We start from the raw sequence: 26,790 nt of genomic DNA, 5'->3' as shown, positions 1-26,790 counted from the left end.
GAGGCTTCGTCACAGATTGTGTGTCGTAACAGGATCATTACATAAAGCGTGGCTTAACTGAAGATATCAAACATTACAACACACACTGAGGCTTCGTCACGAATTGTGTGTCGTAACAGGATCATTACATAAAGCGTTGATTAACTGAAGATAGCAATCATTACAACACACACACTGAGGCTTCATCCCAAATTGTGTGTCGTAACAGTACCATTACATAAAGCGTAGCTCAACTGAAGATATCAATCGTTACAACACACACTGAGGCTTCGTCACAGATTGTGTGTCGTAACAGGATCATTACATAAAGCGTGGCTTAACTGAAGATATCCATCATTACAACACACACACTGTGGCGTCATCACAAATTGTGTGTAGTAACAGTATCATTACACAAAGCGTAGCTTAACTGAAGTTATCAATCATTACAACACAAATTGAAGCTTCATCACAAATTGTGTGTTGTAACAGTATCATTACATAAAGCTTAGCTTCACTGAAGATATCGATCATTACAACACACACCCTGAGGCTTCGTCACAAATTGTGTATCGTAACATTATCATTACATAAAGCGTGGCTTAACTGAAGATATCCATCATTACAACACACACCCTGAGGCTTCGTCACAAATTGTGTATCGTAACATTATCATTACATAAAGCGCAGCTTAACTGAAGATATCCATCATTACAACACACACCCTGAGGCTTCGTCACAAATTGTGTGCCGTAACATTATCATACATAAAGCCTAGCTTAACTGAAGATATCCATCATTACAACACACACCCTGAGGCTTCGTCACAAATTGTATGTCGTAACAGTATCATAACATAAAGCGAAGCTTCACTGAAGATATCAATAATTACAACACACACACTGAGGCTTCGTCACAAATTGTGTGTCTTAACAGTATCATTACATGAAGCGTAGCTTAACTGAGGATATCAATCATTACAACACAAATTGAGGATTCATCACAAATTGTGTGTAGTAACAGTATCATTACATGAAGCGTAGCTTAACTGAACATATCAATCATTACAACACAAAATGAGGCTTCATCACAAATTTTGTGTCGTAACAGAATCATTACATAAAGCGGAGTTTCACTGAAGATATCAATCAGTACAACACACACACTGAGGCTTCATCATAAATTGTGTGTCGTAACAGGATCATTACATAAAGCGTAGCTTAGCTGAAGATATCAATCATACAACACACACTGAGGCTTCGTCACAAATTGTGTGTCTTAATAGTATCATAACATAAAGCGAAGCTTCACTGAAGTTATCAATCATTACAACACAAAATGAGGCTTCATCACAAATAGTGTGTCGTAACAGTATCGTTACATAAAGCGTAGCTCAACTGAAGATATCAATCGTTACAACACACACTGAGGCTTCGTCACAAATTGTGTGTCGTACCAGTATCATTACATAAACCGTAGATTCACTGAAGATATCAATCAGTACAACACACACACTGAGGCTTCATCATAAATTGTGTGTCGTAACGGTATCATTACATAAAGCGTAGGTTAAGTGAAGATATCAATCATTCCATCACACTCGCTGAGGCTTCATCACAAATTTTGTGTCGTAACAGTATCATGACATAAAGCGTAGCTTCACTGAAGATATCAATCATTACAACACAAACACTGCGGCTGAAATATAGATTTTAAATCGTGACAGTATCATTGTAACCATATCATCATTAAAAGCTGTCAGACGTGGTATAACCGACACTGTAGCCTTATATCAATGGTTGTCACTATATTGATGATTTTTATTGCTCTTTTGTGTATTAACGTCAACCCTCGGATTACTCTCCCAAGTGAAGTTTGATTCAAATAAAAAGATACTGTCGAGTTGGGATATTTCAAAAATCGCTTTTTAGATACATTTTACAGTCAGAAGCGGTTTATCACGTAGGCAGTCTTACTGAGATGCATAACAGCAACTTCAGAGGGATGAGTGTTAAACATACAGGCATACACATGCCTGGACACTGTCGTCTACATAAATCCAACATCACAGTTATTCAGAAAGGTAGGCATGCAGAAAGATAGCAGGATAACTGAAGTCAGGAATATACAATTACCCTTTATTGTGTGGGACAGTCGTGGTTTAATTTGAGCAGAATCCATAAACTTGAGAGAACGTGTGAGGTAACAATGCATCCCCTGTATGTAGTTATGTATTTGAATACTGTATCGTATACTGACTGGAATTTGTCATGATGCATATAAGCTTTCTCTACGATAATCGCCAGCTGAAAATTCTTAACTGTAAACTCTAAGTTATTGATCTGGATACATTTTATATATCAAACAATTGATAGATATTAATCAAATGTAACAGGCATGAACGACACAAATCCATCGCTTCGGTTTATATTTCAAATCGTTGTATAGCACGGAACATGGTGCATACGTTTTATGACAAAATGTGTTATGCCTTCCACTAACAAGTCTGAATCCCTAGGTCAGTGTCACAACAGGGATTCAAAGGTCAAAGCTATGAAAATCTTGTTCGGACCGAAACTTTTACACTATTGGACATTACAAAACTCTTTAAATGTATGTATTAAAACCAAATGATGGATTTCGTAATTTAAACAGGTCTTTAGCAATAGGGCATAGTAACAACAATGAGATAAAGGTTAAAAATTGGATTTTTCGCTGAACATTCACTAATTAATCTGCATTGGTAAGGACTTTGTTTCGAGTTCGCTGAAGTTAACATTAATCTTCCTAGTTGCTTGTATTCGCTACAAGAAGTGTATACATGAGGTATCACATAGTCATTACTTTCAAGGTCATTGGTGTACTCTTTTGTGAACACCCACTCATTTTGTTTATATTTCTACACAATATGTTTTATCTTTTAAATTATTGCTTTAAAAAACTTCTTTTATACCATGATGATAAAGAGAGCGTCACAGTCTTCAAACAGAACGAAGAGTAAGAGTTATAACGGGGGCCGAGTCTGACGCATTGCAATAATGTAGTTAGGTAGTCCGTGATAAGAGAGCTAAGGAAGATAAAGGTTTATCTGGGTGCTCATCAGCAACCTAAATCACCTGTATAACCAGGTCGGGCGGTGACAAGGCCCTAAAGAAAAGATAGTTTTTTGTTTATCGGCGGCTAAGATGCTGCATCACTTGGCAGGTTAACCACGCCATGTTTACCCAGTGTCTACACCGACTCCCACGTGTGTGTGTATTAAACTAGGCTGGTAACGTTACTGAAGGAGGAACGTTTTTTCTTTATTTAAATTATTAATGTATTTTAAAAATATTTATGAGTGTTGAGAACGAAAATACAAAAATGCGTAATGGAGTCATTGGAAAACAGGGCGCATTATACATGGAGTAAAGATCACAAGATATACGATATTTTGTTACGTCTTATTTATAATTATATGCATAAGCACCGTAGTGATTTTCTTCTAACAGACATCAGATATATCAATAACAAGCATACACAACATACAGCTGATTATAGAACGGCTAATTAAGAAATTACAAAGAAACATCACAGAAGGCAAATATAACCAAGGTATATCACACGAGTATTTCTGAAGTCTGTGGGGGTGAAGCGCTAAGACACTCAAATAAACACAAATACTAACACACCAAAGAGTAAACACTGACAGGTGATACACTAATTAATGATATCAAACTGGGACAATGACGTCTGCTTCTAATTAAATTAATTAATGTTATGATCATATACTTAAGACTATGAACCCTTTATATATATTCTGTAAGATGAAACTATTTAAGTTATAAACGCAGACGGAATTATGCATAAAAAGTTTTCAACCTATACTTTATACTATACAGTAAGTACAAAGCGAAGAAAAGACGAAAGAAAAGCGTTGAATTCCACTCTAGAACGGCATGTCAAAAAACCCGTCAGAGTAATGGCGGTTATATAAAGATGTGTGTTGCGCCTGTGTATGAGGAGGGCGATGTACATACATCTATTCAGTTCCTAGATCAACACTGTCAGCGGGAAACAAATAAGCTTCTTCATTTAATATGTTTACACCATATGTTGAAATATAATGAATAATATCGTCTGTACTGAAATTAGTTTGTTACACTGACGAATATGTTAAAGTATGTTTAAAATATAGTTTACGAAAGTATAATCAATTTTGATCATCAAACCAAATTTCTGCGTGGTGCCAACAATTTGTTTTGCCAAATTTTAGCAATTTTTATCAGTAATATACATAAAATGTTATCTTGGCAAATGTATATTATATTTTATATCAGTCGAGATGCTTACTCGGTAACTTAAATGTCCAGTCAATATTGGAGAGTTGTACACAGAGTCTGGTGGCGGAGTTAAGCGGTACAATACATCACACATGTAACGTTTTATTGTACAAGTATACTTACCAGACCGGGGTCCTACTGTAGCTCCTGAATAATTGATGAATGTGTTGTGTGGTCATGCATAAAGATTGGCTAATCTGTCACATTGTCTGCACTCTGTAATGTACCAGGAGAGTATGTGTTGGGACATCGATATCGGGATTTCTCTTGTGATTTCATGTTGTCTAGGTGCAGACTGAAGCTAATTTGAATGGCATGCATCTTTTTGATATTTCATAAGAAGGGTGAAAAATGCAACGGAAAGACCAGGGTTGGGACAGTTCCGAATTCGGAAAGATAAGCATACGCAATCAACGATAAATAATCAATGGATAAAAATACAACTTAAATATAACGGTCTATATAATTTACAAAATAACTAGAGGTGTTGTGCTTTACACATACGATAATGATATATAAAAATGACGTCCGGAACAGGACTTATAAGCACATTCCTTCTGTAAAAGAGAAATACTTTCAAATTCTTTTGAGATACAATTTTCTCATTTTTTCAAAGACGAAACGGTAATAGGAGATTTAAGAACTGCGGTAATCTTCTGTATGACATTTATCACTTTGATATTAAGAGTATATTGCATGATACAATATGAAAATACCTAAGTGTCAACAAAACCATAATTTAAACTCACAATCGATAAAACTATGGATACATATATGAACAAAGTAAAGATTTACATTGAGATCATTTAAAAAATTCACGGAGAATAAGACTAGGTGTCTCGGAAGGGTAAGCGCCTACTGCTTCGTCGACACGCCCACCATGTAAATCCAGGTCAAACCCACCATGTAAATCTAGGTCAAACCCGCCATGTAAATCTAGGTCAAACCCACCATGTAAATCTAGGTCAAACCCACCATGTAAAACTAGGTCAAACCCACCATGTAAATCTAGGTCAAACCCAACTAATGTTAACTTACTTACGAGCAAAATACAAAAAACAACGACGGCCTCAACATTACACGAAGGAATGACATATATCCCAATGATATCATGATGGTAACCGTAAAACCTGCATCTTTGGAAACCCTGTGTTGTGAGTTTGTCCAAGAGCAATCGACATTAATCTAAGTTTGTTTTTGTACAGAAAGAGGTTTTGAAAACTATCTGAGTGAGCTTTGTTTTATAAACAATGTTTCTGTTGCCCGTGTATGGGATTATAATACTCTTTCATGGCCAGGGGTGTAGGAAAGGAAAACTCGAGGGTGGCATTTCTCTATTCTACATCCCTGGACATGAGAGAGTATTTTTCTCTTATTCCAGTTACCAGTATAAGCTCAGAAACCATGAAAACGCGTTTGAACTCGCTACCGTTTTGACAATAACAACTTTCTCCATATTTATTTTGACGAAAATAAATCTATCAGCGAAATATTTTCATCACGTCGCCTTTTCCGCATTGCGGTATCGGACTTTTCCAAAGTCGTGCAATTGTAACGTCACTTCACGTCACGTGAACGGGATGTAAGATAGACATTTCTTACACCCCTTTCTTACCCTGAACAGCCCTATCTTACACACACGGAAATGAGAGAAAATGTAATTCTAGTCTATCGTGCTATACCGATTCACTGTAGTCCGGCATATCTAGTTAGCAACTAGTATTTTGACAGCGTGTTAAACGACTGGTAACTCCGTATAACATATACATGATGCCACAGTATCTGAACATGTCTTATGTAACTCCTCTCCTTGTCCGAGGTCTATAGGAAGACACAGATAAAGTTACGAAACCCTATGGTATAAAAATTGGCAAGGATTAACACATCTGAGATGCATTTTCTTCATACCAGAGGGATTACTAATAACTTTGGGTCCGGCTGTACAAACCATTGGCCTCAGAGGGAGTAAGGTTTCAATTAATACTTTAACATTTGCCTGTGTTACTTGAAACGTGTTTTAGTAATCATATATTAATGTTTTGGATTAACTCCAATTACTTGCAATGTTTCACCGTAGCAGCATATGCCAGAACTTTCGTATGAAGAATTAGTTTTATAACCGGACTGAATTAATGGTAAATTTCGCTCGAATGGGTTTCATAATTAATGCTCGTGATATAAAGTGTTCTTGATTGTATCTTCGCGTGGTAACCCGATTAGTGAGGTAGCTGTACCAGTAATGCTAAATATGTTGCTGTAGTTTCCTATCTTTCTCTTGTGCAATCACCCGCGAAAAAAAAGACATCAAGTATGCGTAATACCTCCATTTCCTGACTGATCTGACATACCACTGTTTGTACTGCAATCTAAATAGCTCCATTGAATATAATACTAGTTTTTAATCATGTTATCTCTATTCAGCATTATCACCGGTCCGATAAGCGTCGCTGTAATGTGTCTAGTGTTGTTATATGTCATGAGAATCGATACTGAACGGAGACTTATTCAAGCGTAACACAATGTGAAAAATGAAAACGCAATACTATGATGATTTAAGAATGAATATAAAATGCATCATAACTCTGTAACGTGAGTTTTTAGTAATACATAGACTGACAGAAAGATTCCAAAATGCTACTGTTTTTTTTTTTTTTATATGAACAATGCTTTCATGGTTCTAAACAAGTGCTGTTAGTTTTGGCTTGATCAATATCCAAAATGGCCAACCAGTTAACTAGCTAAGACATTTATTTCTGCTTTTAAAGTTTATCTGATCAATGTAAACCAAACTTCATACAAATGTTCCTGTCATTGACTGTTTAAGATGTTGTTATTTTACTAATTAGAATTTAAAAGTCTAATAATATGAAATCATTATCCACAATTATAACATGTCAAACTGCTATCCGGTTATAAGACCGGGTGATAGTATCATACCTAGAGTACTTCCTGTTTACCCTATGTATGCCTACATCATTCGGACGTTTTGATATGAATTCTTGTAATATTATGTTTCAATTAAAAAAAAAAATCAACTCTGTATTAACTCAACAATAATTTGCTTTCAACCTTTATGTAAAAGTTCATAAGCATGATCATTTTTATATAAAATTGATCGTACGATCTTATTCTTTGGATCTAACCAAATGAAATGGATAATGTTTGGTACAGTGGCTTGTTTTTAAAGTTAGAAAAATATGGCAAAATACGAAATATATGAAAAGTAAGTGAAAGCTTTATCCTCATGATTAAATATCAAAGGACGAGAAGATGCTTTTTGATTGATTTAAATGCTATTACCATTACATTATGATCCATTCCCACACTTTTGATTGATTTAAATGCTTTTACCAGTAAATTATGATCCATTTCCACATTTTTGACTGATTTAAATGCTACAAATGTATTACCAGTATATTGATTTAAATGCTATTACCAGTACATTATGATCCATTTTCACACTTTTAATTGATTTAAATGCTATTACCAGTAAATTATGATCCATTTCCACATTTTTGACTGATTTAAATGCATATAACCAGTACATTATGATCCATTCCTACCCTTTTGATTGATTTAAATGCTATTACCAGTACATTATGATCCATTCCGACACTTTTAATTGATTTAAATGCTATTACCAGTAGATTATGACCCATTCCTACCCTTTTGATTGATTTAAATGCTATTACCATTACATTATGATCCATTCCCACATTTTTGATTGATTTAAATTCTATTACCAGTACATTATGACCCATTCCTACCCTTTTGATTGATTTAAATGCTATTACCATTACATTATGATCCATTCCCACACTTTTGACTGTTTTAAATGCTATAGCCAGTACATTATGATCCATTCCCACACTTTTGCTTTGGGTCAGTCGTCTATTTCATTGCAAAAGGGCGTCATAAATCATGATGTTTGACAGTCAAATCTTTGTCAAAAGTCATGATTGACATGTTTCAATTCAAGCATAAAAAGAAACACTAATCGTTTCATGTCCTCGATGAAAAAGTTTGGGTCGCCTGCCCGACCACTTTGGTTTTCTCCGGGTACTCAGGTTTCCTCCCACAACAAGACCATCCGCTTGCTAACATCCGGGCCAACAAGAGTGATTAATATATGTTGAAAAACTTGTTTCATAATTGTTATAAAATAAATAAAGTTTATATATATAATCGTATCAAATAATAAACATTAATCTAATACAATCACCGTTTTGCTTACGACATCACCAACATCTCAAGTGAACATCACACACTGCCAAAGAAATTTAAAATTCCTGCAAAAACGCCCGAAAATCTAGGATGTTAACATTATACCGCTATTAGAAATGTAAAAAATAGGTTATCTGTAATGTGGTGAACACATTGAAACCTTACAATATGGAGCCAGTAGAATGATAACCGAACCTTCCTATTTACACGAAACAGAAAATATTTATGATATTGCTGACATTACTTTGGAACAGAACAAGGAAAAAACAAAAGATATGCACGTTTTAATAGCATTTACCAAGGACATGCTCTATCCTATAAAACACCCCTACTGCGAAACCAATAGCTGATAACACAAATTAAGATCTTGAGCATCGGACATTACCAACGAGTAATATTCAACAGATTTCAAATCACGCGCACATCTTTCTCCCTCGGCACAGAAGATGCATAGAACAAACTTCCAAACAAGCTAACACTTAGTAAATACAACCCCCAGCTTCCTTCAGGCTACAACCTACCACTAAGTAAATACAACCCCCAGCTTCATTCAGGCTACAACCTACCACTAAGTAAATACAACCCCAGCCTCCTTCAGGCTACAACCTACCACTAAGTAAATACAACCCAAGCTTCCTTCAGGCTACAACCTACCACTAAGTAAATACAACCCCAGCTTCCTTCAGGCTGAGAAATAGAGCCAGGACTTCAAAGTATTACCTTCACATAGCGATTGTGTCCTCGGTGCGAGTAGGTAGCTCCATATAAGGCAGGTATTATGGTATTTTACAGCATCCAACTTAACTGTAAATGAAGTGTTTTGACAACTTTTTTGGCATCGCTGACGATTCAATGATGATATCTTTATATATACCTTCGTTGCTGAACTAAAGTTATAAAATCTATGTGAATGACGTGAGTTTGATTTGATTACTATTTTTCATTCCATTTCATTTGAAGAAGAGCTCATTAATCCCAATAAGATTTTTGATTTTAAAAACGTTAAATATAGTTATTACTTATTTCAAAATCATGATTGCTTTGTTCAGGTTTGATAAGGTAGATCTATACGAAGACAAATGTCCGCAGTATTAATTTGGTGAACGACTCCCCTACCTCGGCCTGGTTATCCTGCACTTCTTTTTACCGAAGAATAGAAACGATTTAATAATTATAGCAATTAACGTTAATAGCGGATTTATCAATACAACAGTCATCTGATATTTAACCGAACAAGCACAAAACGAATCATAAAAGAATGCTGTTTTGACTTTATTCAGAGTTTACAAAGTAAAAACGTTTGATATGAAAATCAGAAAGCACCGTATAAACACGTTTCATCTCCTCTTACTCAATCTTTCTTCTACTCCATCAAATCTTCTAATGCCTAATTGTCTATAGATATCAGCGTCTGTTCACACTAGGTCAGTATACACGCGTTCATTTTGGTTTTGTTTAGGAACACACTCCACACGATGGTTTGCTATTCTATACGTTAAGTGTGTTTTTCATCTACGCAGTGCATGCTTTAGAGGTAATTAATATCACAGCGGTGTTAACTTTATTTATATCGTATCTAGTGCATGTCTATGGTAACGAGCAAACGTCAGTCCGTGTACTTATAGATCATGGATATCAATTAATACTTAAAAGCAAAGGAAATTGGCACAAAATACCCACTATTGATCCGCATTTATATATATGTGTGTAATATGTGTTAGGGAAACAAAGTGCACTAACTTCGTTTCAGGTTCATTATGTTTACAACGAGTGATAGAACGATAAAAAATGTCCAAGCGTTGGACTCAGCATGAAATTATGAATCCGAACCCTCGTGTCCATTCAGCTAGGTAGACATTTGTAAAGCCGAATCATCGCCTCGGCACTCACTGGTACCCGATGTTCAATGACAAGACATGTTTGGCCGTGCTGTTGTCTACTACAAACACGATGTTGACGTACCTAACTGTCGTGTTGTTATGACCTATGGTACAAATTCAACGTCAATAACAAAATGGGTATCAGTGTATAATACCAATCCATGCTCTTGCCTTGACCAAAAATCTATCGCTAAAATCGCTGTGTTTGTAGAGATAAAATATTGTTTACATAGCAACAAATATTGGAAGCATGCATGCTCTAAAAAACAAATAGGAGAAATGTAGGGGGTAAAGACGACGGGAACTGTACTATTAGTCTATCAATGGACAGCTATATTAGCTAATCCAATCCATTTTGTGGTGTTCAGGCTACCGCTGCCAAAGAACGAATGTCTAGCTTCATCAGAGTCCGCTCTTTTATTCTCATAGATTCCATAATAACTTACAGATTACTTCAGGTTAACGATAAGCATTCTTTTTGTTTCCCGCAGTTCAAAAATTAGCCCAGGAGGTCAAATCTTAATGCGATGGGAACATTTATACAATATGACTTCAAACAAAGTTTCGTATGTCATTTAAAAGTATTTTTGAGATGAAAATCTTTGATATAATGGAAACTTTCTAATTGATCATCAATTTAATTTGATATTCATGACTTGATATTTAAACATGTAAATAAAACTCGATCAGTTCCTTACCTTTTATGCTTTCTTCATTGCATTGATAATATAGCGCTTTAAAGTGTATGTAAGCGATATTTTATAACTTTAACATCCGTTTCTGTATTTTCAGGATACGGCAACATCGTCCCTATGACGAGTATTGGAAAGATATTCGCCATCGTTTACGCCATTACCGGGATTCCCCTTGCAATGATAGTGTTGGCCGAGCTTGGCCGGAAGTTCACGATTGGCCTCAAACTTCTACTCGTGATTATCAGGAGATTTAACAGGCTTCGCGACTGTCGTAGAGTTCTACAGCGCAGGTTTTGTCCGAAGGAGAACTCCAAAGATGTGGAAGAAGGGGATGTAAAGAATGGACCGAAAGAAGAAACGGAAAAACAAGTAGTACAAACACCAGAGGAAAAGAAAGCGAAAGTAGACACCTTCGTACGGGTATCTCCGGATGGACAGCCCACAGTGGTCAACGGAAAAGACATCGATCAAAAGACTTTAGCAAGCAATAACACGGAGGACGCAGAAGAGGTTGAGGGCGACGAGGAGGCACCTGTGGAGGGTAAAAAACACGTGAATATTGTGTTCGGGGTGGAGATAGACGAAGAGTTTAACTTACCTCCTTCACTTGCTTTAGCAATTATGGTGATCTACCTTTTGATTGGATGTATGATGTATCCTGCCTGGGAAGACTGGTCATTTTTAGACTCATTCTACTTCGTGTTTATATCGATGTCGACCATCGGGTTTGGTGACATTCTGCCGGCTCATCCCAAGTTCTTTCTGATCAGCGGGATCTATCTCTTTATCGGTCTCTCACTCATCTCCATGTGTATCAATGTAGGTATCGAATTCTTCACAAAAACAATTAAGAGAGCAAAGAAGAGAATGAACAAGGCGAAAGATAAGATGGCGGAGATAAGCAAAGAGAAAATGTCAGAGGTTGGAAAACATATGGATAAGGCCAAGGACAAAATGTCGCAGGTGACGGATAAGGTCGCAGAGGTCACAGATAAAATGGCGGAGGAAGTTAAGAAAAATGTTGAAAATGTACAACGAGAAATGATAACTAAAACAGGAAGTAAGTCTGGTACTCCTGTTCCATCTCCCACTGAGGATGATAATAAAGGAAGTAAAGCGGGTACTCCTGTTCCTTCTCCCAGCGACGTAAAGAGAGAATGACACTTTTCGCTATAGCAATCTTACTGAAAGACATAACATCGTGTGACGTGTTATTGAATATATACAAACGTAGTACAACAACATAGAAATACAGAATGTCATACGTTATTGAATATATACAAACTTAGTACCGCAACATAGAAATACAGAATGTCATACGTTATTGAATATATACAAACTTAGTACCGCAACATAGAAATACAGAATGTCATACGTTATTGAATATATACAAACGTAGTACAACAACATAGAAATACAGAATATCATACGATATTGAATATATACAAACGAAGTACAGCAACATAGAAATACAGAATATCATACGATATTGAATACATACAAACGTAGTACAACAACATAGAAATACAGAATATCATACGATATTGAATATAAACAAACGTAGTACAGCAACACAGAAATACAGAATAGCATACGTTATTGAATATATACAAACGTAGCACAACAACATAGAAATACAGAATAGCATACGTTATTGAATATATACAAACGTAGCACAACAACATAGAAACACAGAATATCATACGTTATTGAATATATACAAACGTAGTACAGCAACATAGAAATAAAGAATGTCATACGTTATTGAATATATACAAACGTAGTACAACAACATAGAAATACAGAATGTCATACGTTTTTGAATATATACAAACGTAGTACAACAACATAGAAATACAGAATATCATACGTTATTGAATATATACAAACGTAGTACAACAACATAGAAATACAGAATGTCATACGTTATTGAATATATACAAACGTAGTACAACAACATAGAAATACAGAATGTCATACGTTATTGAATATATACAAACGTAATACAACACATAGAAATACAGAATGTCATACGATATTGAATATATACAAACGTAGTACAACAACAGAAATACAGAATGTCATACGTTATTGAATATATACAAACATAGTACAGAAACATAGAAATACAGAATGTCATACGTTATTGAATACATACAAACGTAGTACAACAACATAGAAATACAGAATGTCATACGTTATTGAATATAATTATACAAACGTAGTACAACAACATAGAAATACAGAATATCATATATTTGCATACATAGTACAACAAAATCAATGACGTGAAAAACAGAATATCATATATTTACACACATGGTACAACAGAAACAATGACGTTAAAAACAGAATATCATTTATTTACACAAATTGTACATCAAAACTAATAACATAAAACATGTAAAAATCATCTATTAACACACATTGTACTTCAAAACTAATAACGTAAAACATGGAAAATCATCTATAAACACACATTGTACATCAAAGCTAATAACGTAAAACATGGAAAATCATCTATAAACACACATTGTACATCAAAGCTAATAACGTAAAACATGGAAAATCATCTATAAACACACATTGTACATCAAAGCTAATAACGTAAAACATGGAAAATCATCTATAAACACACATTGTACATCAAAGCTAATAACGTAAAACATGGAAAATCATCTATTTACACACATTGTACATCTAAACTAATAACGTAAAACACGGAAAATCATCTATGAATAAACATTGTACTTCAAAACTAATACCGTAAAACATGGAAAATCATCTATTTACACACATTGTACATCTAAACTAATAACGTAAAACATGGAAAATCATCTATAAACACACATTGTACATCAAAGCTAATAACGTAAAACATGGAAAATCATCTATAAACACACATTGTACATCAAAGCTAATAACGTAAAACATGGAAAATCATCTATAAACACACAGTGTAATTCAAAACTAATAACGTAAAACATGGAAAATCATCTATAAACACACATTGTACATCAAAGCTAATAACGTAAAACATGGAAAATCATCTATTTACACACATTGTACATCTAAACTAATAACGTAAAACATGGAAAATCATCTATAAACACACATTGTACATCAAAACTAATAACGTAAAACATGGAAACTCATCTATTAACACACATTGTACATCAAAACTAATAACGTAAAACATGGAAAATCATCTATAAACACACATTGTACATCAAAGCTAATAACGTAAAACATGGAAAATCATCTATAAACACACATTGTACATCAAAGCTAATAACGTAAAACATGGAAAATCATCTATTTACACACATTGTACATCTAAACTAATAACGTAAAACACGGAAAATCATCTATGAATAAACATTGTACTTCAAAACTAATACCGTAAAACATGGAAAATCATCTATTTACACACATTGTACATCTAAACTAATAACGTAAAACATGGATAATCATCTATGAATAAACATTGTACTTCAAAACTAATACCGTAAAACATGGAAAATCATCTATTTACACACATTGTACATCTAAACTAATAACGTAAAACATGGATAATCATCTATGAATAAACATTGTACTTCAAAACTAATACCGTAAAACATGGAAAATCATCTATTTACACACATTGTACATCTAAACTAATAACGTAAAACATGGAAAATCATCTATAAACACACATTGTACATCAAAGCTAATAACGTAAAACATGGAAAATCATCTATAAACACACATTGTACATCAAAGCTAATAACGTAAAACATGGAAAATCATCTATAAACACACATTGTACATCAAAGCTAATAACGTAAAACATGGAAAATCATCTATTTACACACATTGTACATCTAAACTAATAACGTAAAACATGGAAAATCATCTATAAACACACAGTGTAATTCAAAACTAATAACGTAAAACATGGAAAATCATCTATTTACACACATTGTACATCTAAACTAATAACGTAAAACATGGAAAATCATCTATGAATAAACATTGTACTTCAAAACTAATAACGTAAAACATGGAAAATCATCTATTTACACACATTGTACTTCAAAACTAATAACGTAAAACATGGAAAATCATCTATTTACACACATTGTACATCAAAACTAATAACGTAAAACATGGAAAATCATCTATTAACACACATTGTACATCAAAACTAATAACGTCAAACATGGAAAACCATCTATTTACACACATTGTACATCAAAACTAATAACGTAAAACATGGAAAATCATCTATTTACACACATTGAACATCAAAACTAATAGCGTCAAACATGGAAAACCATCTATTTACACACAACTAATAACGTAAACCATGGAAAATCATCTTTTAACACACATTGTACTTAAAAACCAATGGCGTGAAAAACAGAATATACTCTATTAACACACATTGTGCTTCAAAACTAATAACCTAAAACATGGAAAATCATCTATTAACACACATTGTACTTCAAAACCAATGGCGTGAAAAACAGAATATAATCTATTAACACACATGAAAACAACAAAACCAGTAACCCTGTACACATTCTATACATTCTAGGTTGCGTCAAATTAATACACTTACTATATGTGAAATAGTATTATGGAGCGACACATTTTGTGTGGTAACCGATGCTCATAGGCTAGAAAGAGAATCCTGATGATGTGCTAATGACATCCAGGGTTGAATAACAGTCACACATTTCACAAGGTATAACTCCAGGAAATCTTAAAACAAACAGAAACAAGACCTGAAGCACGAAGTAAGTAACCAAGTGTGGACGAAGTTTATTTGATTCCATACAATTAAATGTGATATTTTATTCAATGTGTTCACCTCACGATATGTAACAGTGACATATCGTGTAAGGATACCGAGTAACGTGATGCTGTATACCATGTGATCACCTCACGATGTGGAACCAGTGACATATCGTGTAAGGATACCGAGTAACGTGATGCTGTATACCATGTGATCACCCCACGATGTGTAACAGTGACATATAGTGTAAGGATACCGAGTAACGTGATGCTGTATACCATGTGATCACCCCACGATGTGTAACAGTGACATATCGTGTAAGGATACCGGGTAACGTGATGCTGTATACCATGTGATCACCCCACGATGTGTAACAGTGACATATCGTGTAAGGATACCGAGTAACGTGATATTGTATACCATGTGATCACCCCACGATGTGTAACAATGCCATATCGTGTAAGGATACCGGGTAACGTGATGCGTGCTCGACTTTATCCTAGGGATCTATGAAAGAGAAACGCTAGGTTGATTGAGAAGTGATCGTTTTATATTATCGAACTATTGAATGTCTTGATTGTTGATTGGAGTATTTTCAATCCAGAACTGATAAGGGCTGGCTTATTTAGTCATTTACGACTTCATTGTTCAAATTTTCAAAAGTATGTTTCTTTTTCGAAATACTCTAAAGGTTAAATGGTTATTATTGTTTGTGCTTTTCTGAGATTTTCATTATGAATATAAATAGTTTTTTACTACACAAAGTATTTACAATCGAGTCAGATTCCCACTGTCTTATGGAGCTACGGTAGGAAGATTACATTTTCCTCTAACCAAGGTCCGTTTTTCTCCTCATTTGTTGATATTCAGTTTTTTACATTTCCTTCTCTCACTTTATATAATAATGTATATATCATTGTCATTTTGAAGCTGTGATTGACATGTTAGCGTGTGCTGTATGTGAGGCATCCTCGATATCCAGGGGTCACTTTCGCTCTCTTCAACCCTGGGATATGTCATAGCAAAATTAAAGGCACGAACATAGCTGTTTGATTGGTCTCAGGTAAAAAAAACCATGACCAATCACTAGGCTGATAATCTTAAAAGGAGAGACGCCCGACTTCAAAGCCTGTCAATGTGTGCCGTTATGTGACCGCGATATTCTTGTGATGTACATCAAAGGATCGAACTAGTCTTCTTATCTCATCAAGAAGGTGGCACACATGCACCGAGCCTTCAATTTTGCTATGACATATTCCAGGGGTGTGGAGAGGAAAGTGAGCGTAACCCCCGGATATCGAGGATGTGTGGAGAGGAAAGTGAGCGTAACCCCTGGATATCGAGGATGTGTGGAGAAGAAAGTGAGCGTAACCCCTGGATATCAAGGATGTGTGTGAGACAATGAGAGTGAAATGAATGTTTTTGCCAGGTTATAATGAACTTCATGACATATGTTTATTAATTGTTACGCCGATATAGTATTCCATTTAATTCCATTTTATGTTGGGGTCATTCCATTTTCGGTACTCGAAGGGTATGTACAGGAGATATGGTCATGATCAGTGGCTAAATTGACAGAGTGGTGTTAAAAGGGACATAACCCAAACAGTTCAATTACTTCTACGCATGTTCATTAGATTTCAAATATCATTACGGTAGATTTTTTAAATATAGACCACACGGTTACACCACCCTGTCCCTATTTTACGAACGATTTTATTTAACTTGTTCGGGTTCCTTATCTTTTTCCCATAGGAAAATATTACTTGAAAATAAGGATAGCCCCCTACTCAAAGAACATATGCCTGCTGTTACTGACTACATGTTGTAGGAGGCAACTAATGTGGGAGCTCACTGCAGAATTGAAGAAGAGTTACCATGACAAAACAGCGTTTTATTTCCTAGCGCCCCCTTGGGAATGCCTCACATTTGGCCTGGTTATTGGAAATTCGAAAAGTCTGGAAGGCAAGGGGCACATCCCCAGGCCTGGACATACCGGAGTCGTTCAAAATGGTAGTGGTTATTCTTTACTCAACGTACAGCATTTAGGACAAGCACAACAGCTGGTTTTCCTGCGTCAGTATAATGGGACCGAGAGGAATACTGTAAATGGTGCCTTCGGCATAGTATTTCAGTGAGGAAGTACTCAAAAATCGGCATCATATCTGTACTATCGCAAGGAGCCCCCCCCCCCCCCCCTCCCAACATACCACCTACCCACATACCCACATACATAGAGGCACGTCCTAGTCCTTAGCTGTGAATAGCACAGGGACCTGAGCATTTGTAACAGCTATATTTTGACCTAAAGTAAGGTGTTCAGAGTAATTTTACATGTTTTAGGATTGTTTTTGGAGGAAAGAGAGACGATGTCCGCAGAAGAAAATACATTTCACGTATTTTATATAGGAGTTAAAAAATAATCCCATCTCTCCAATGGTATATAGCATTGATTCATACTTCAACTAGAAATACTGTTGTTTTTGATGCAAGAAAGTTACGTGGAGACTTTTCGACATCGAGAGCTTTCCGCCCTTCTCGTATATATCATCATTGGGTGTCATTTTTACCGAAAGTCGATCAAAACCCCTAAAACATATAAAATTACTCTGAACACCTTAGTTTAGGTCCAAATGTAGCTGTAAAAAATTATCAGGTCCCCGTGGTTAATAGGACATTAAACAAAATAAAACCAAACCAAAACCTACTCTTAGATTTTACTTTACTCTAATATTATCTTCCTTTGGAATACAACTTAAGTTTAAGAGTTGCTCCAGGAATCTAGAGCCTGTTCATTTGTTGTTGATATTTTTTAAACATAGTTTATACCATGACATTAACTATAGAGTTCAGGTGTAAATGAGAGTCAATTGGACACGGATAACGAAACAAGCGTCTGATTGAGCCAGAGGTTGTATAAGATAGGTTATATCAACGCTTGTTTCATACCTGATAGCCTGAGGTACCTATAACGTGTAATGAGTATTTCCTCATCATAAATGTGCATTGATTGAGAAATTTCAGAATTTCTGAAAGACACTCGCTGTGGTTTCACAAAGCACTATCAATTTTCTGCAATTTAAATTTTCCCTTAGGGAAAGCATTGCTTTAATGAATTAATCTTTGGCTGACGAATTGTGATACCAGGACCAAGTACCCTACTCTACATTGGTCAACATTGTCGGGTTACTTCCGGTCTGAAGAATTGTGATACCAGGACCACGTACCCTACTCTACATTGTACAACATTTTCGGGTTACTTCCGGTCTGACGAATTGTGATCCCAGGACCAAGTACCCTACTCTACATTGTTCAACATTGTCGGGTTACTTCCGGTCTGACGTATTGTGATACAAGGACCAAGTACCCTACTCTACATTGGACAACATTGTCGGGTTACTTCCGGTCTGAAGAATTGTTATACCAGGACCAAGCACCCTACTCTACATTGTACACCATTGTCGGGTTACTTCCGGTCTGACGTATTGTGATACCAGGACCAAGTACCCTACTATACATTGGTCAACATTGTCGGGTTACTCCGGTCTGAAGAATTGTGATACCAGGACCAAGTACCCTGCTCTACATTGGTCAACATTGTCGGGTTACTCCGGTCTGAAGAATTGTGATACCAGGACCACGTACCCTACTCTACATTGTACAACATTATCGGGTTACTTCCGGTCTGACGAATTGGGATACCAGGACCAAGTACCCTACTCTACATAGTACAACATTGTCGGGTTACTTCCGGTCTGGCGGATTGTGATACCAGGACCAAGTACCCTACTATACATTGGTCAACATTGTCGGGTTACTTCCGGTCTGAAGAATTGTGATACCAGGACCAAGTAACCTATTCTACATTGGTCAACATTGTCGGGTTACTCCCGGTCTGACGAATTGTGATACCAGGACCAAGGACCCTACTCTACATTGTACAACATTGTCGGGTTACTTCCGGTCTGCCGAATTGTGATACCAGGACCAAGTACCCTACTCTAAATTGTACAACACTGTCGGGTTACTTCCGGTCTGACGAATTGTGATACCAGGACCAAGTAACCTACTCTACATTGTACAACATTGTCGGGTTACTTCCGGTCTGAGTCGTAAGTGTGATTTACAACAGATGCTATTTTAATTGTTTTCTATTTTGTGATAAGTATCTTATTCGCAGTCATTTTTTCCCCAATCGGTACTTGTTTCATATTAAAAAATAAATCTTCCACATATTTTTGTTTTGTGTTCATTTGATCTTTTTGTTATTTATATATATAATACAAAATGTGAATACTCTTTCGAAACTACTTCAATTGTTTCTCTCAATGTAATTTCAGCTCCTGAAAATTGCTTATAAAAGAACACAAATTGGTTATAGCTCTCCCATATTCTCGTCGACGCTGAATAGCTTATACATAACCTGAACAAGGCATTTTTTGTCAATAACTCTGTTGTGAAAGACGTCATTTTAAAATATTTTTACTGAAAGTGGTTCCAGGTCATTTCTTTCAGACGATATTGTGTCGTACTCGAATAGTGATTACCTTCTGACTAATGATCACCTGTACTTATCCTACTCCACTGCCTACACACATTTCATACCCGATTGACGAGTTTTTACGTATGCTCTTAAACGTTTAGCTTCACCGCGTCTTTAAATTCAAATTATCTCAACATTCATCTATTTTTTTCCCTTATTAGTATGCGTAACAGATACTTTCTTACAACATTATGACTCATTTGTTGTCAATGTAACGTTTTACATATCTGCAGCTTACGTGGTGTACAGGTATCCGAGGGGTGTATTTAGATTGCTCGTCTGCACTGGGGCGAATGTAACATTTAAAAAAGTAATACCTATCTACATCTCATAAAGATTGAATCTTTAAGCCATGCATGTTTTATAGAAATCCACTCAAGGCTAATATTAAGACCCATATCGCCCTAACGTAGGTGTACCTGTACGGCCACCTCTGTCGTCTACAAACCAGAAAGCTGTACATACCTGTCGATATTGTTAAAGCTCGGTATCAGCGTCACCGCGTAAAACGTGCCCCTCAATGTGTACTTCTATTACAAACTTTAAATAGAAAAAAACAGATCAAAGAATAACTTTGTTTATCCGTCTTGTGTAACTTGGACAAAGCAAAAACCCTGCTGTATGCAATATCACCCGAAACAAACAAGATTGTCATTGAAATAGTATAGGTTAGTTTTTTACAGGTAAGACGGGCTCGAAACGGCTGACTACATACATATTTTGTGCAACACGCAGGGCTTACGTGTACATAGGGTATTCCTAAACATGTGTGTCCCGCTATACGAAGTGGGTCGTGTGAATTGTTGTTTATCTATAGACACATGGAGAACCCGGAAGTACGAGTTAACAGTTGATGATTAACTTTACTGTAGCGAAAACACTCAATATCTACCGGACAATCCTCCGACTGGAACATTCTCTACTGCTGATAACATCCCGGTTGGAGGTTTATGTGGGGTTAAACGTCTGGTACAACGATTAAATACCAGCCCGTGTTGTGATTTACAGATATTGGAAGTTTTAATTGCTTTCCCGCCATTTTCTAGACAAGGACATCGATGGTAAATATTGTCATTGTTATTAGTATAGATATACGGATAATGTTTCATTAGAATTGTCCGCGACGATGTTATAAACGCTTATTGCATACAGACAGTGATCTAAGTGGTCTGAAGTTAATACTTACGTTGGTACTGGCATGTACTCGCAGTGAACTGTCAAAATATCTGGCGACATTACTATTTTTAAACTGTCTCCTGTCATGTCGGACTCGATCTGTCCAGTCCACGATGGACGTTCGTGCGTGATGGCGTGTATTTCCTGTACGTACATGTTCGTGTGTGACAGGTGTATTGAGGGTGACTCTCATCGGGGACACCAACTGCTCACATTCGACTCCGCATCCAAATGCGTTATGAAGAACTTGAGGCAGGAGCTGGACACAAATGCATTATTGCGCAGACATTTAGAATCTGATTTAGTTACGTATTCCTTGATAATTCAGAAAGAACGTGATTTATCCGAGTCGCGACTGCAGACTATCATTAGAAGACGGGAAAGCATAAAACGTCAAGTTGATTTGATGGCAGGAAACCTTCTTCAAATAAATACACAAAGATCTGCTGAAGTTTTGGATCAGATTGACGCTGAACAGAAGAACATTCAAGCTTCTCTTTTATCTGCAAGTGACTTTGATAGCGAGGTAACCAAGCTGTTGGCATGTGAAAACGCCACGGATATAATTGCACATGGACGATTTATTGATCGTCCTGATATTGTTCGAGGAACATTTCCTGTGATAGAGAGAACAACTCTGACAGAGGATTCAACGGAGGACGACATCAAACTGTTGTTTGGAAAGGAAGTAGTGGAGAATGTGAAATTGTCGTATCCCTCATTTTTCAATGAGGATGGTACATTTGTTCTGGAAGATCTGGAAGAGATATGTTTGTCAAATCAAGTTACACAGCCTGTGTCTAAGCATGAAAATATCTCGAAATGTTCTAAAGATGAAGACAACGAGAATGTTCATTTGGTTACCAACGAGAATCAAGACATTGTTTGTCCTGATTCGACAAAGAATGAAGAAGCAGATTATTTCTCTGTCACTTCAGAAAATTTGGAACATGCCCCAAATTTACCATTTTTGCCTTTTCTTGAGACTGAAATTTGTGATGATGCTGATGAAGCCGATGGTAACACTGTGACACAGTTACCCGACGGCAACCTTCCGTGTCAAAACATGAAGCACTTTGACAACTTCCTTCACTTCTCGGATGAATTTTCTCAATCTGAATCTACATGTGATGAGTCGATACCGTCAAGTGTGTCTACACTAGCATCCGATCTTGGTGACAATACGCAACATCGCTTGGACGAAAAGAAGTACGATATTCTACCAAATGAAGAAGAAGTTTTTATTCCTGCAGAAACGACAACAGAGGGTGAATTGTCTACATGTGTTCAAACGCCAATATCGTCTTCTTTAGAGAGCCTAACAGTATTCCTTAATGATCACCAAGAGGTCGCCGAACAAGGTAATCAAGATAGAAATACAAACGTGGATCAGGAAACTTTACCAAATACTGAACCGTCTTCGTCAACACCTGTTGAAGAGAACATGCTTTCTCCTATCGATATCGTAAGTGAAGAACAATTTAATTCCTATGATGAAGAAAGCGATACAGTATCGTTAGGAAAGGGCATTGAGAGAGGGGAAAGTTTCAAACAGAACTATTTTGATTCAGTAAATTTCAAAGAGTTCGATACAAATGTTAAAGAGACTGCAGATACCTTGCACTCATTCAAAAACTCCTCAAACGCCTCTGCTGATATCGACGTTGAGCCGGCGGTACTTCGTCCTAAACCGAAAACTCGTGAACTCTTTCCGAGCAAGGAATTCCCAATAATGGAAAGAAAAAGCAAAGAAATCCATGAAGGGAGAACCACGGACAAGCTGAATGGCAATAAGGCCAATAGCGATCTACCTAGTTGCCTGTTCGAGGAGAGGCCCGTCGTGTATCGTACTCCACAAAAACCAGTTGACCTACGCCGTACAAATCCCAATTTTCCACAATGTAGTACATTGCCTACGCTACGTAGACCCTCATTTCCACAACAGGATCCGTCCGCCAGGTTAAAACTCAAACAGACGTTCTCCATCGACTCGCCTGTGATTATTGCCTGTCCCATAACTGAAGAGCGGTGCTGGTTATCGTCCTTCAACAGAGAAAATGAAATCGTACTGGTAAATCGGAGAGGTCGGGTCAAGCGTACGATTCAGTTGGACACACTTGTCCTGGGGATGACAATGTTGGATAGCCAATTATTGGTATGCTGCCGTGACGAAATGTGCATCAAGCAAGTATTGCAAAACTTCCAGGTAAGGACCTTCTTCAGCACGGCACCTCTCTGTCCTTCCTACATCTGTAGCGGCTTCACCGACGAGATGTTTGTCACGCTAACAGACAAGACATCGTGGTCTATAGAACTAGGAAGTACATCCGTTGTCGTCAAGTACAGTGGCGCCACCTGCCAGGAGATGGCTCGTGCTCAGTTAGACAGGGACGGTGATGATCTGTTCTTTTTACCCTCCAGGATATGTTTGAATAAAGTGTGCAGGACGGTGGCTGTCATTAATTATACTTCACCGTCCATGAGTCATCTAGTGTTGCTGGATAGTCACATGACCTTAATTCTTAGGTACATAGATCACAACAAGGTCATTCTGGTAAATCAAAATTTGCCAAAAATCACGGAAAAGTTCTTTATCACGGACGTCAGATTCGACCCATTCGACAATATCATTATAGCGGAACATTATACGAAAGAGATCCAGCTGCTTGACAAGTCGTGTCAGTTACTAAGGGTGCTGGTCAGTGAACAGGCCACGCCCTGGTCACTGGCTCTGTACAGCAACGGTCACCTGTGGGTGGGTTTTGATAATGGAATGATAAATGTGTACAGTTCCAAGTTAAAATCTAAGCGGGTTGTGTCTTTTCAGCGATCATTTCAGTCCCCATGGTAAAGTTTTTTCGTGGTGTCATCACAACGATCAGAAGTGTACCCACAACTGTCTCCGTGGTGACGAATTTTCGTGGTTTCATAACACCGATCAGAAGTGTCTCGCTGGTGCAAGTGCTTGAGATTACAACAACTCATAGAGTCTCCACGGTGATAAGTGTGGGTGTTGTAAAACACCACAATCAAGACATTCTCCATGGCAATTAGTGTTGGTGGTGTCAACACTACAATCAGGTCAATCTCCATGGTGATTAGTGTTGGTGGTGTCAACACTACAATCAGGACCATCTCCATGGCGATTAGTGTTGGTGGTGTCAACACTACAACCAGGAGCATCTCCATGGTAATTAGTGTTGGTGGTGTCAACACGACAATCATGACCATCTCCATGGTGATTAGTGTTCGTGATCTCCTCACAATGACCATCTCCATGGTGATTAGTGTTGGTGGGGTCAACACTACAATCATGACCATCTCCATGGTAATTAGAGTTGGTGGTGTCAACACTACAATCAGGACGATCTCCATGGTAATTAGTGTTGGTGGTGTCAACACCACAATCAGGACCATCTCCATGGTAATTAGGGTTGGTGGTGTCAACACTACAATCAGGACCATTTCCATGGTAATTAGTGTTGGTGGTGTCAACACGACAATCATGACCATCTCCATGGTGATTAGTGTTCGTGATCTCCTCACAATGACCATCTCCATGGTGATTAGTGTTGGTGGAGTCAACACTACAATCAGGACCATCTCCATGGTGTTTAGTGTTTGTGGTGTCAACACTACAATCAGGACCATCACCATGGTAATTAGTGTTGGTGGTGTCAACACTCCAATCAGGACCATCTCCATGGTGTTTAGTGTTTGTGGTGTCAACACTACAATCAGGACCATCACCATGGTAATTAGTGTTGGTGGTGTCAACACGACAATCAGGACCATCTCCATGGTAATTAGTGTTGGTGGTTTCAACACTACAATCATGACCATCTCCATGGTGTTTAGTGTTGGTGGTGTCAACACTACAATCAGGACCATCTGCATGGTAATTAGTGTTGGTGGTGTCAACAATACAATCAGGACCATCTCCATGGTGATTAGGGTTGGTGGTGTCAACACTACAATCAGGACCATTTCCATGGTAATTAGTGTTGGTGGTGTCAACTCTACAATCAGGTCAATCTCCATGGTGATTAGTGTTGGTGGTGTCAACACGACAATCATGACCATCTCCATGGTGATTAGTGTTCGTGATCTCCTCACAATGACCATCTCCATGGTGATTAGTGTTGGTGGTGTCAACACGACAATCATGACCATCTCCATGGTAATTAGAGTTGGTGGTGTCAACACTACAATCAGGACGATCTCCATGGTAATTAGTGTTGGTGGTGTTAACACTACAATCAGGACCATCTCCATGGTAATTAGGGTTGGTGGTGTCAACACTACAATCAGGACCATCTGCATGGTAATTAGTGTTGGTGGTGTCAACACGACAATCAGGACCATCTCCATGGTAATTAGGGTTGGTGGTGGCAACACTACAATCAGGACCATCTCCATGGTGTTTAGTGTTTGTGGTGTCAACACTACAATCAGGACCATCACCATGGTAATTAGTGTTGGTGGTGTCAACTCTACAATCAGGACCATCTCCATGGTAATTAGGGTTGGTGGTGGCAACACTACAATCAGGACCATCTCCATGGTGTTTAGTGTTTGTGGTGTCAACACTACAATCAGGACCATCTGCATGGTAATTAGTGTTGGTGGTGTCAACACTACAATCATGACCATCTCCATGGTGATTAGTGTTCGTGATCTCCTCACAATATTATAATCTTGTGATGAAATCTCTATTATCATCTTCATTATAAACATGATATAATAGTACAATGTAGTATTGACTGGTACGAAGACTTGTTGTATTGACTAACAGTAAAACAGTTTTGTGTTGCCAAATAAAAAGTAATGTTTTTATTAAAAAAACAGGAATTCATGGTGATGTCGTGTTTTACTGACAGCAGGAAGTCGTATTGTGCTAACAAACAGGAAGTCGTGATTCGCTGAAAGTGAGCCTGGATATAAACAGGTGTCTGCGATGCCTCTTCGCGTACTTAATCACAAATATTGCCACCTGAAGTGGTGACATTATCGACCAGGGCGCTGCAATACTGTTTGTTGTAAATGGAGACATTTTGATGTTACTTTCCTACAATAATCCCTCAACGTTCACCGTGACGCAATAAGTAAAGGCGTTTTATATAGATATTTTATATAGATATTTTATTAATATAGATATTTTATGTAGATTTTATACATATGGATATTT

General features: G+C 37.0%; 3 protein-coding genes across 5 annotated transcripts in view; all 3 read left to right on the top strand.

Moving 5' to 3' along the window:
* LOC110455911 (potassium channel subfamily K member 4-like) overlaps positions 1-13,649 on the top strand; it is a 39,030-nt gene extending 25,381 nt beyond the window's left edge. For all 3 annotated transcript variants that reach the window (XM_021506345.1, XM_021506343.1, XM_021506344.1), the window contains exon 3: positions 11,198-13,649. In XM_021506345.1, the coding sequence (XP_021362020.1) occupies positions 11,198-12,261 (1,064 nt within the window). In that variant the 3' untranslated portion in view covers positions 12,262-13,649. The remainder of the gene's footprint in view (positions 1-11,197) is intronic.
* A 7,225-nt stretch (positions 13,650-20,874) lies between these two features.
* Positions 20,875-24,849, top strand: LOC110455925. Its single transcript, XM_021506360.1, has one exon. It carries the CDS (start codon positions 21,688-21,690, stop codon positions 24,451-24,453), a length of 2,766 nt encoding a protein of 921 aa, XP_021362035.1. The 5' UTR covers positions 20,875-21,687; the 3' UTR covers positions 24,454-24,849.
* LOC110455915 lies at positions 24,646-26,298 on the top strand. Its single transcript, XM_021506349.1, has one exon. It carries the CDS (start codon positions 24,646-24,648, stop codon positions 26,296-26,298), a length of 1,653 nt encoding a protein of 550 aa, XP_021362024.1.
* Positions 26,299-26,790: the final 492 nt, after the last annotated feature.

This window comes from Mizuhopecten yessoensis, unplaced genomic scaffold (genome assembly GCF_002113885.1).
Source record: "Mizuhopecten yessoensis strain PY_sf001 unplaced genomic scaffold, ASM211388v2 scaffold8421, whole genome shotgun sequence".
In the NCBI taxonomy this organism is placed as follows: domain Eukaryota; kingdom Metazoa; phylum Mollusca; class Bivalvia; order Pectinida; family Pectinidae; genus Mizuhopecten; species Mizuhopecten yessoensis.
This window is presented reverse-complemented; position numbering and strand designations above follow the sequence as displayed.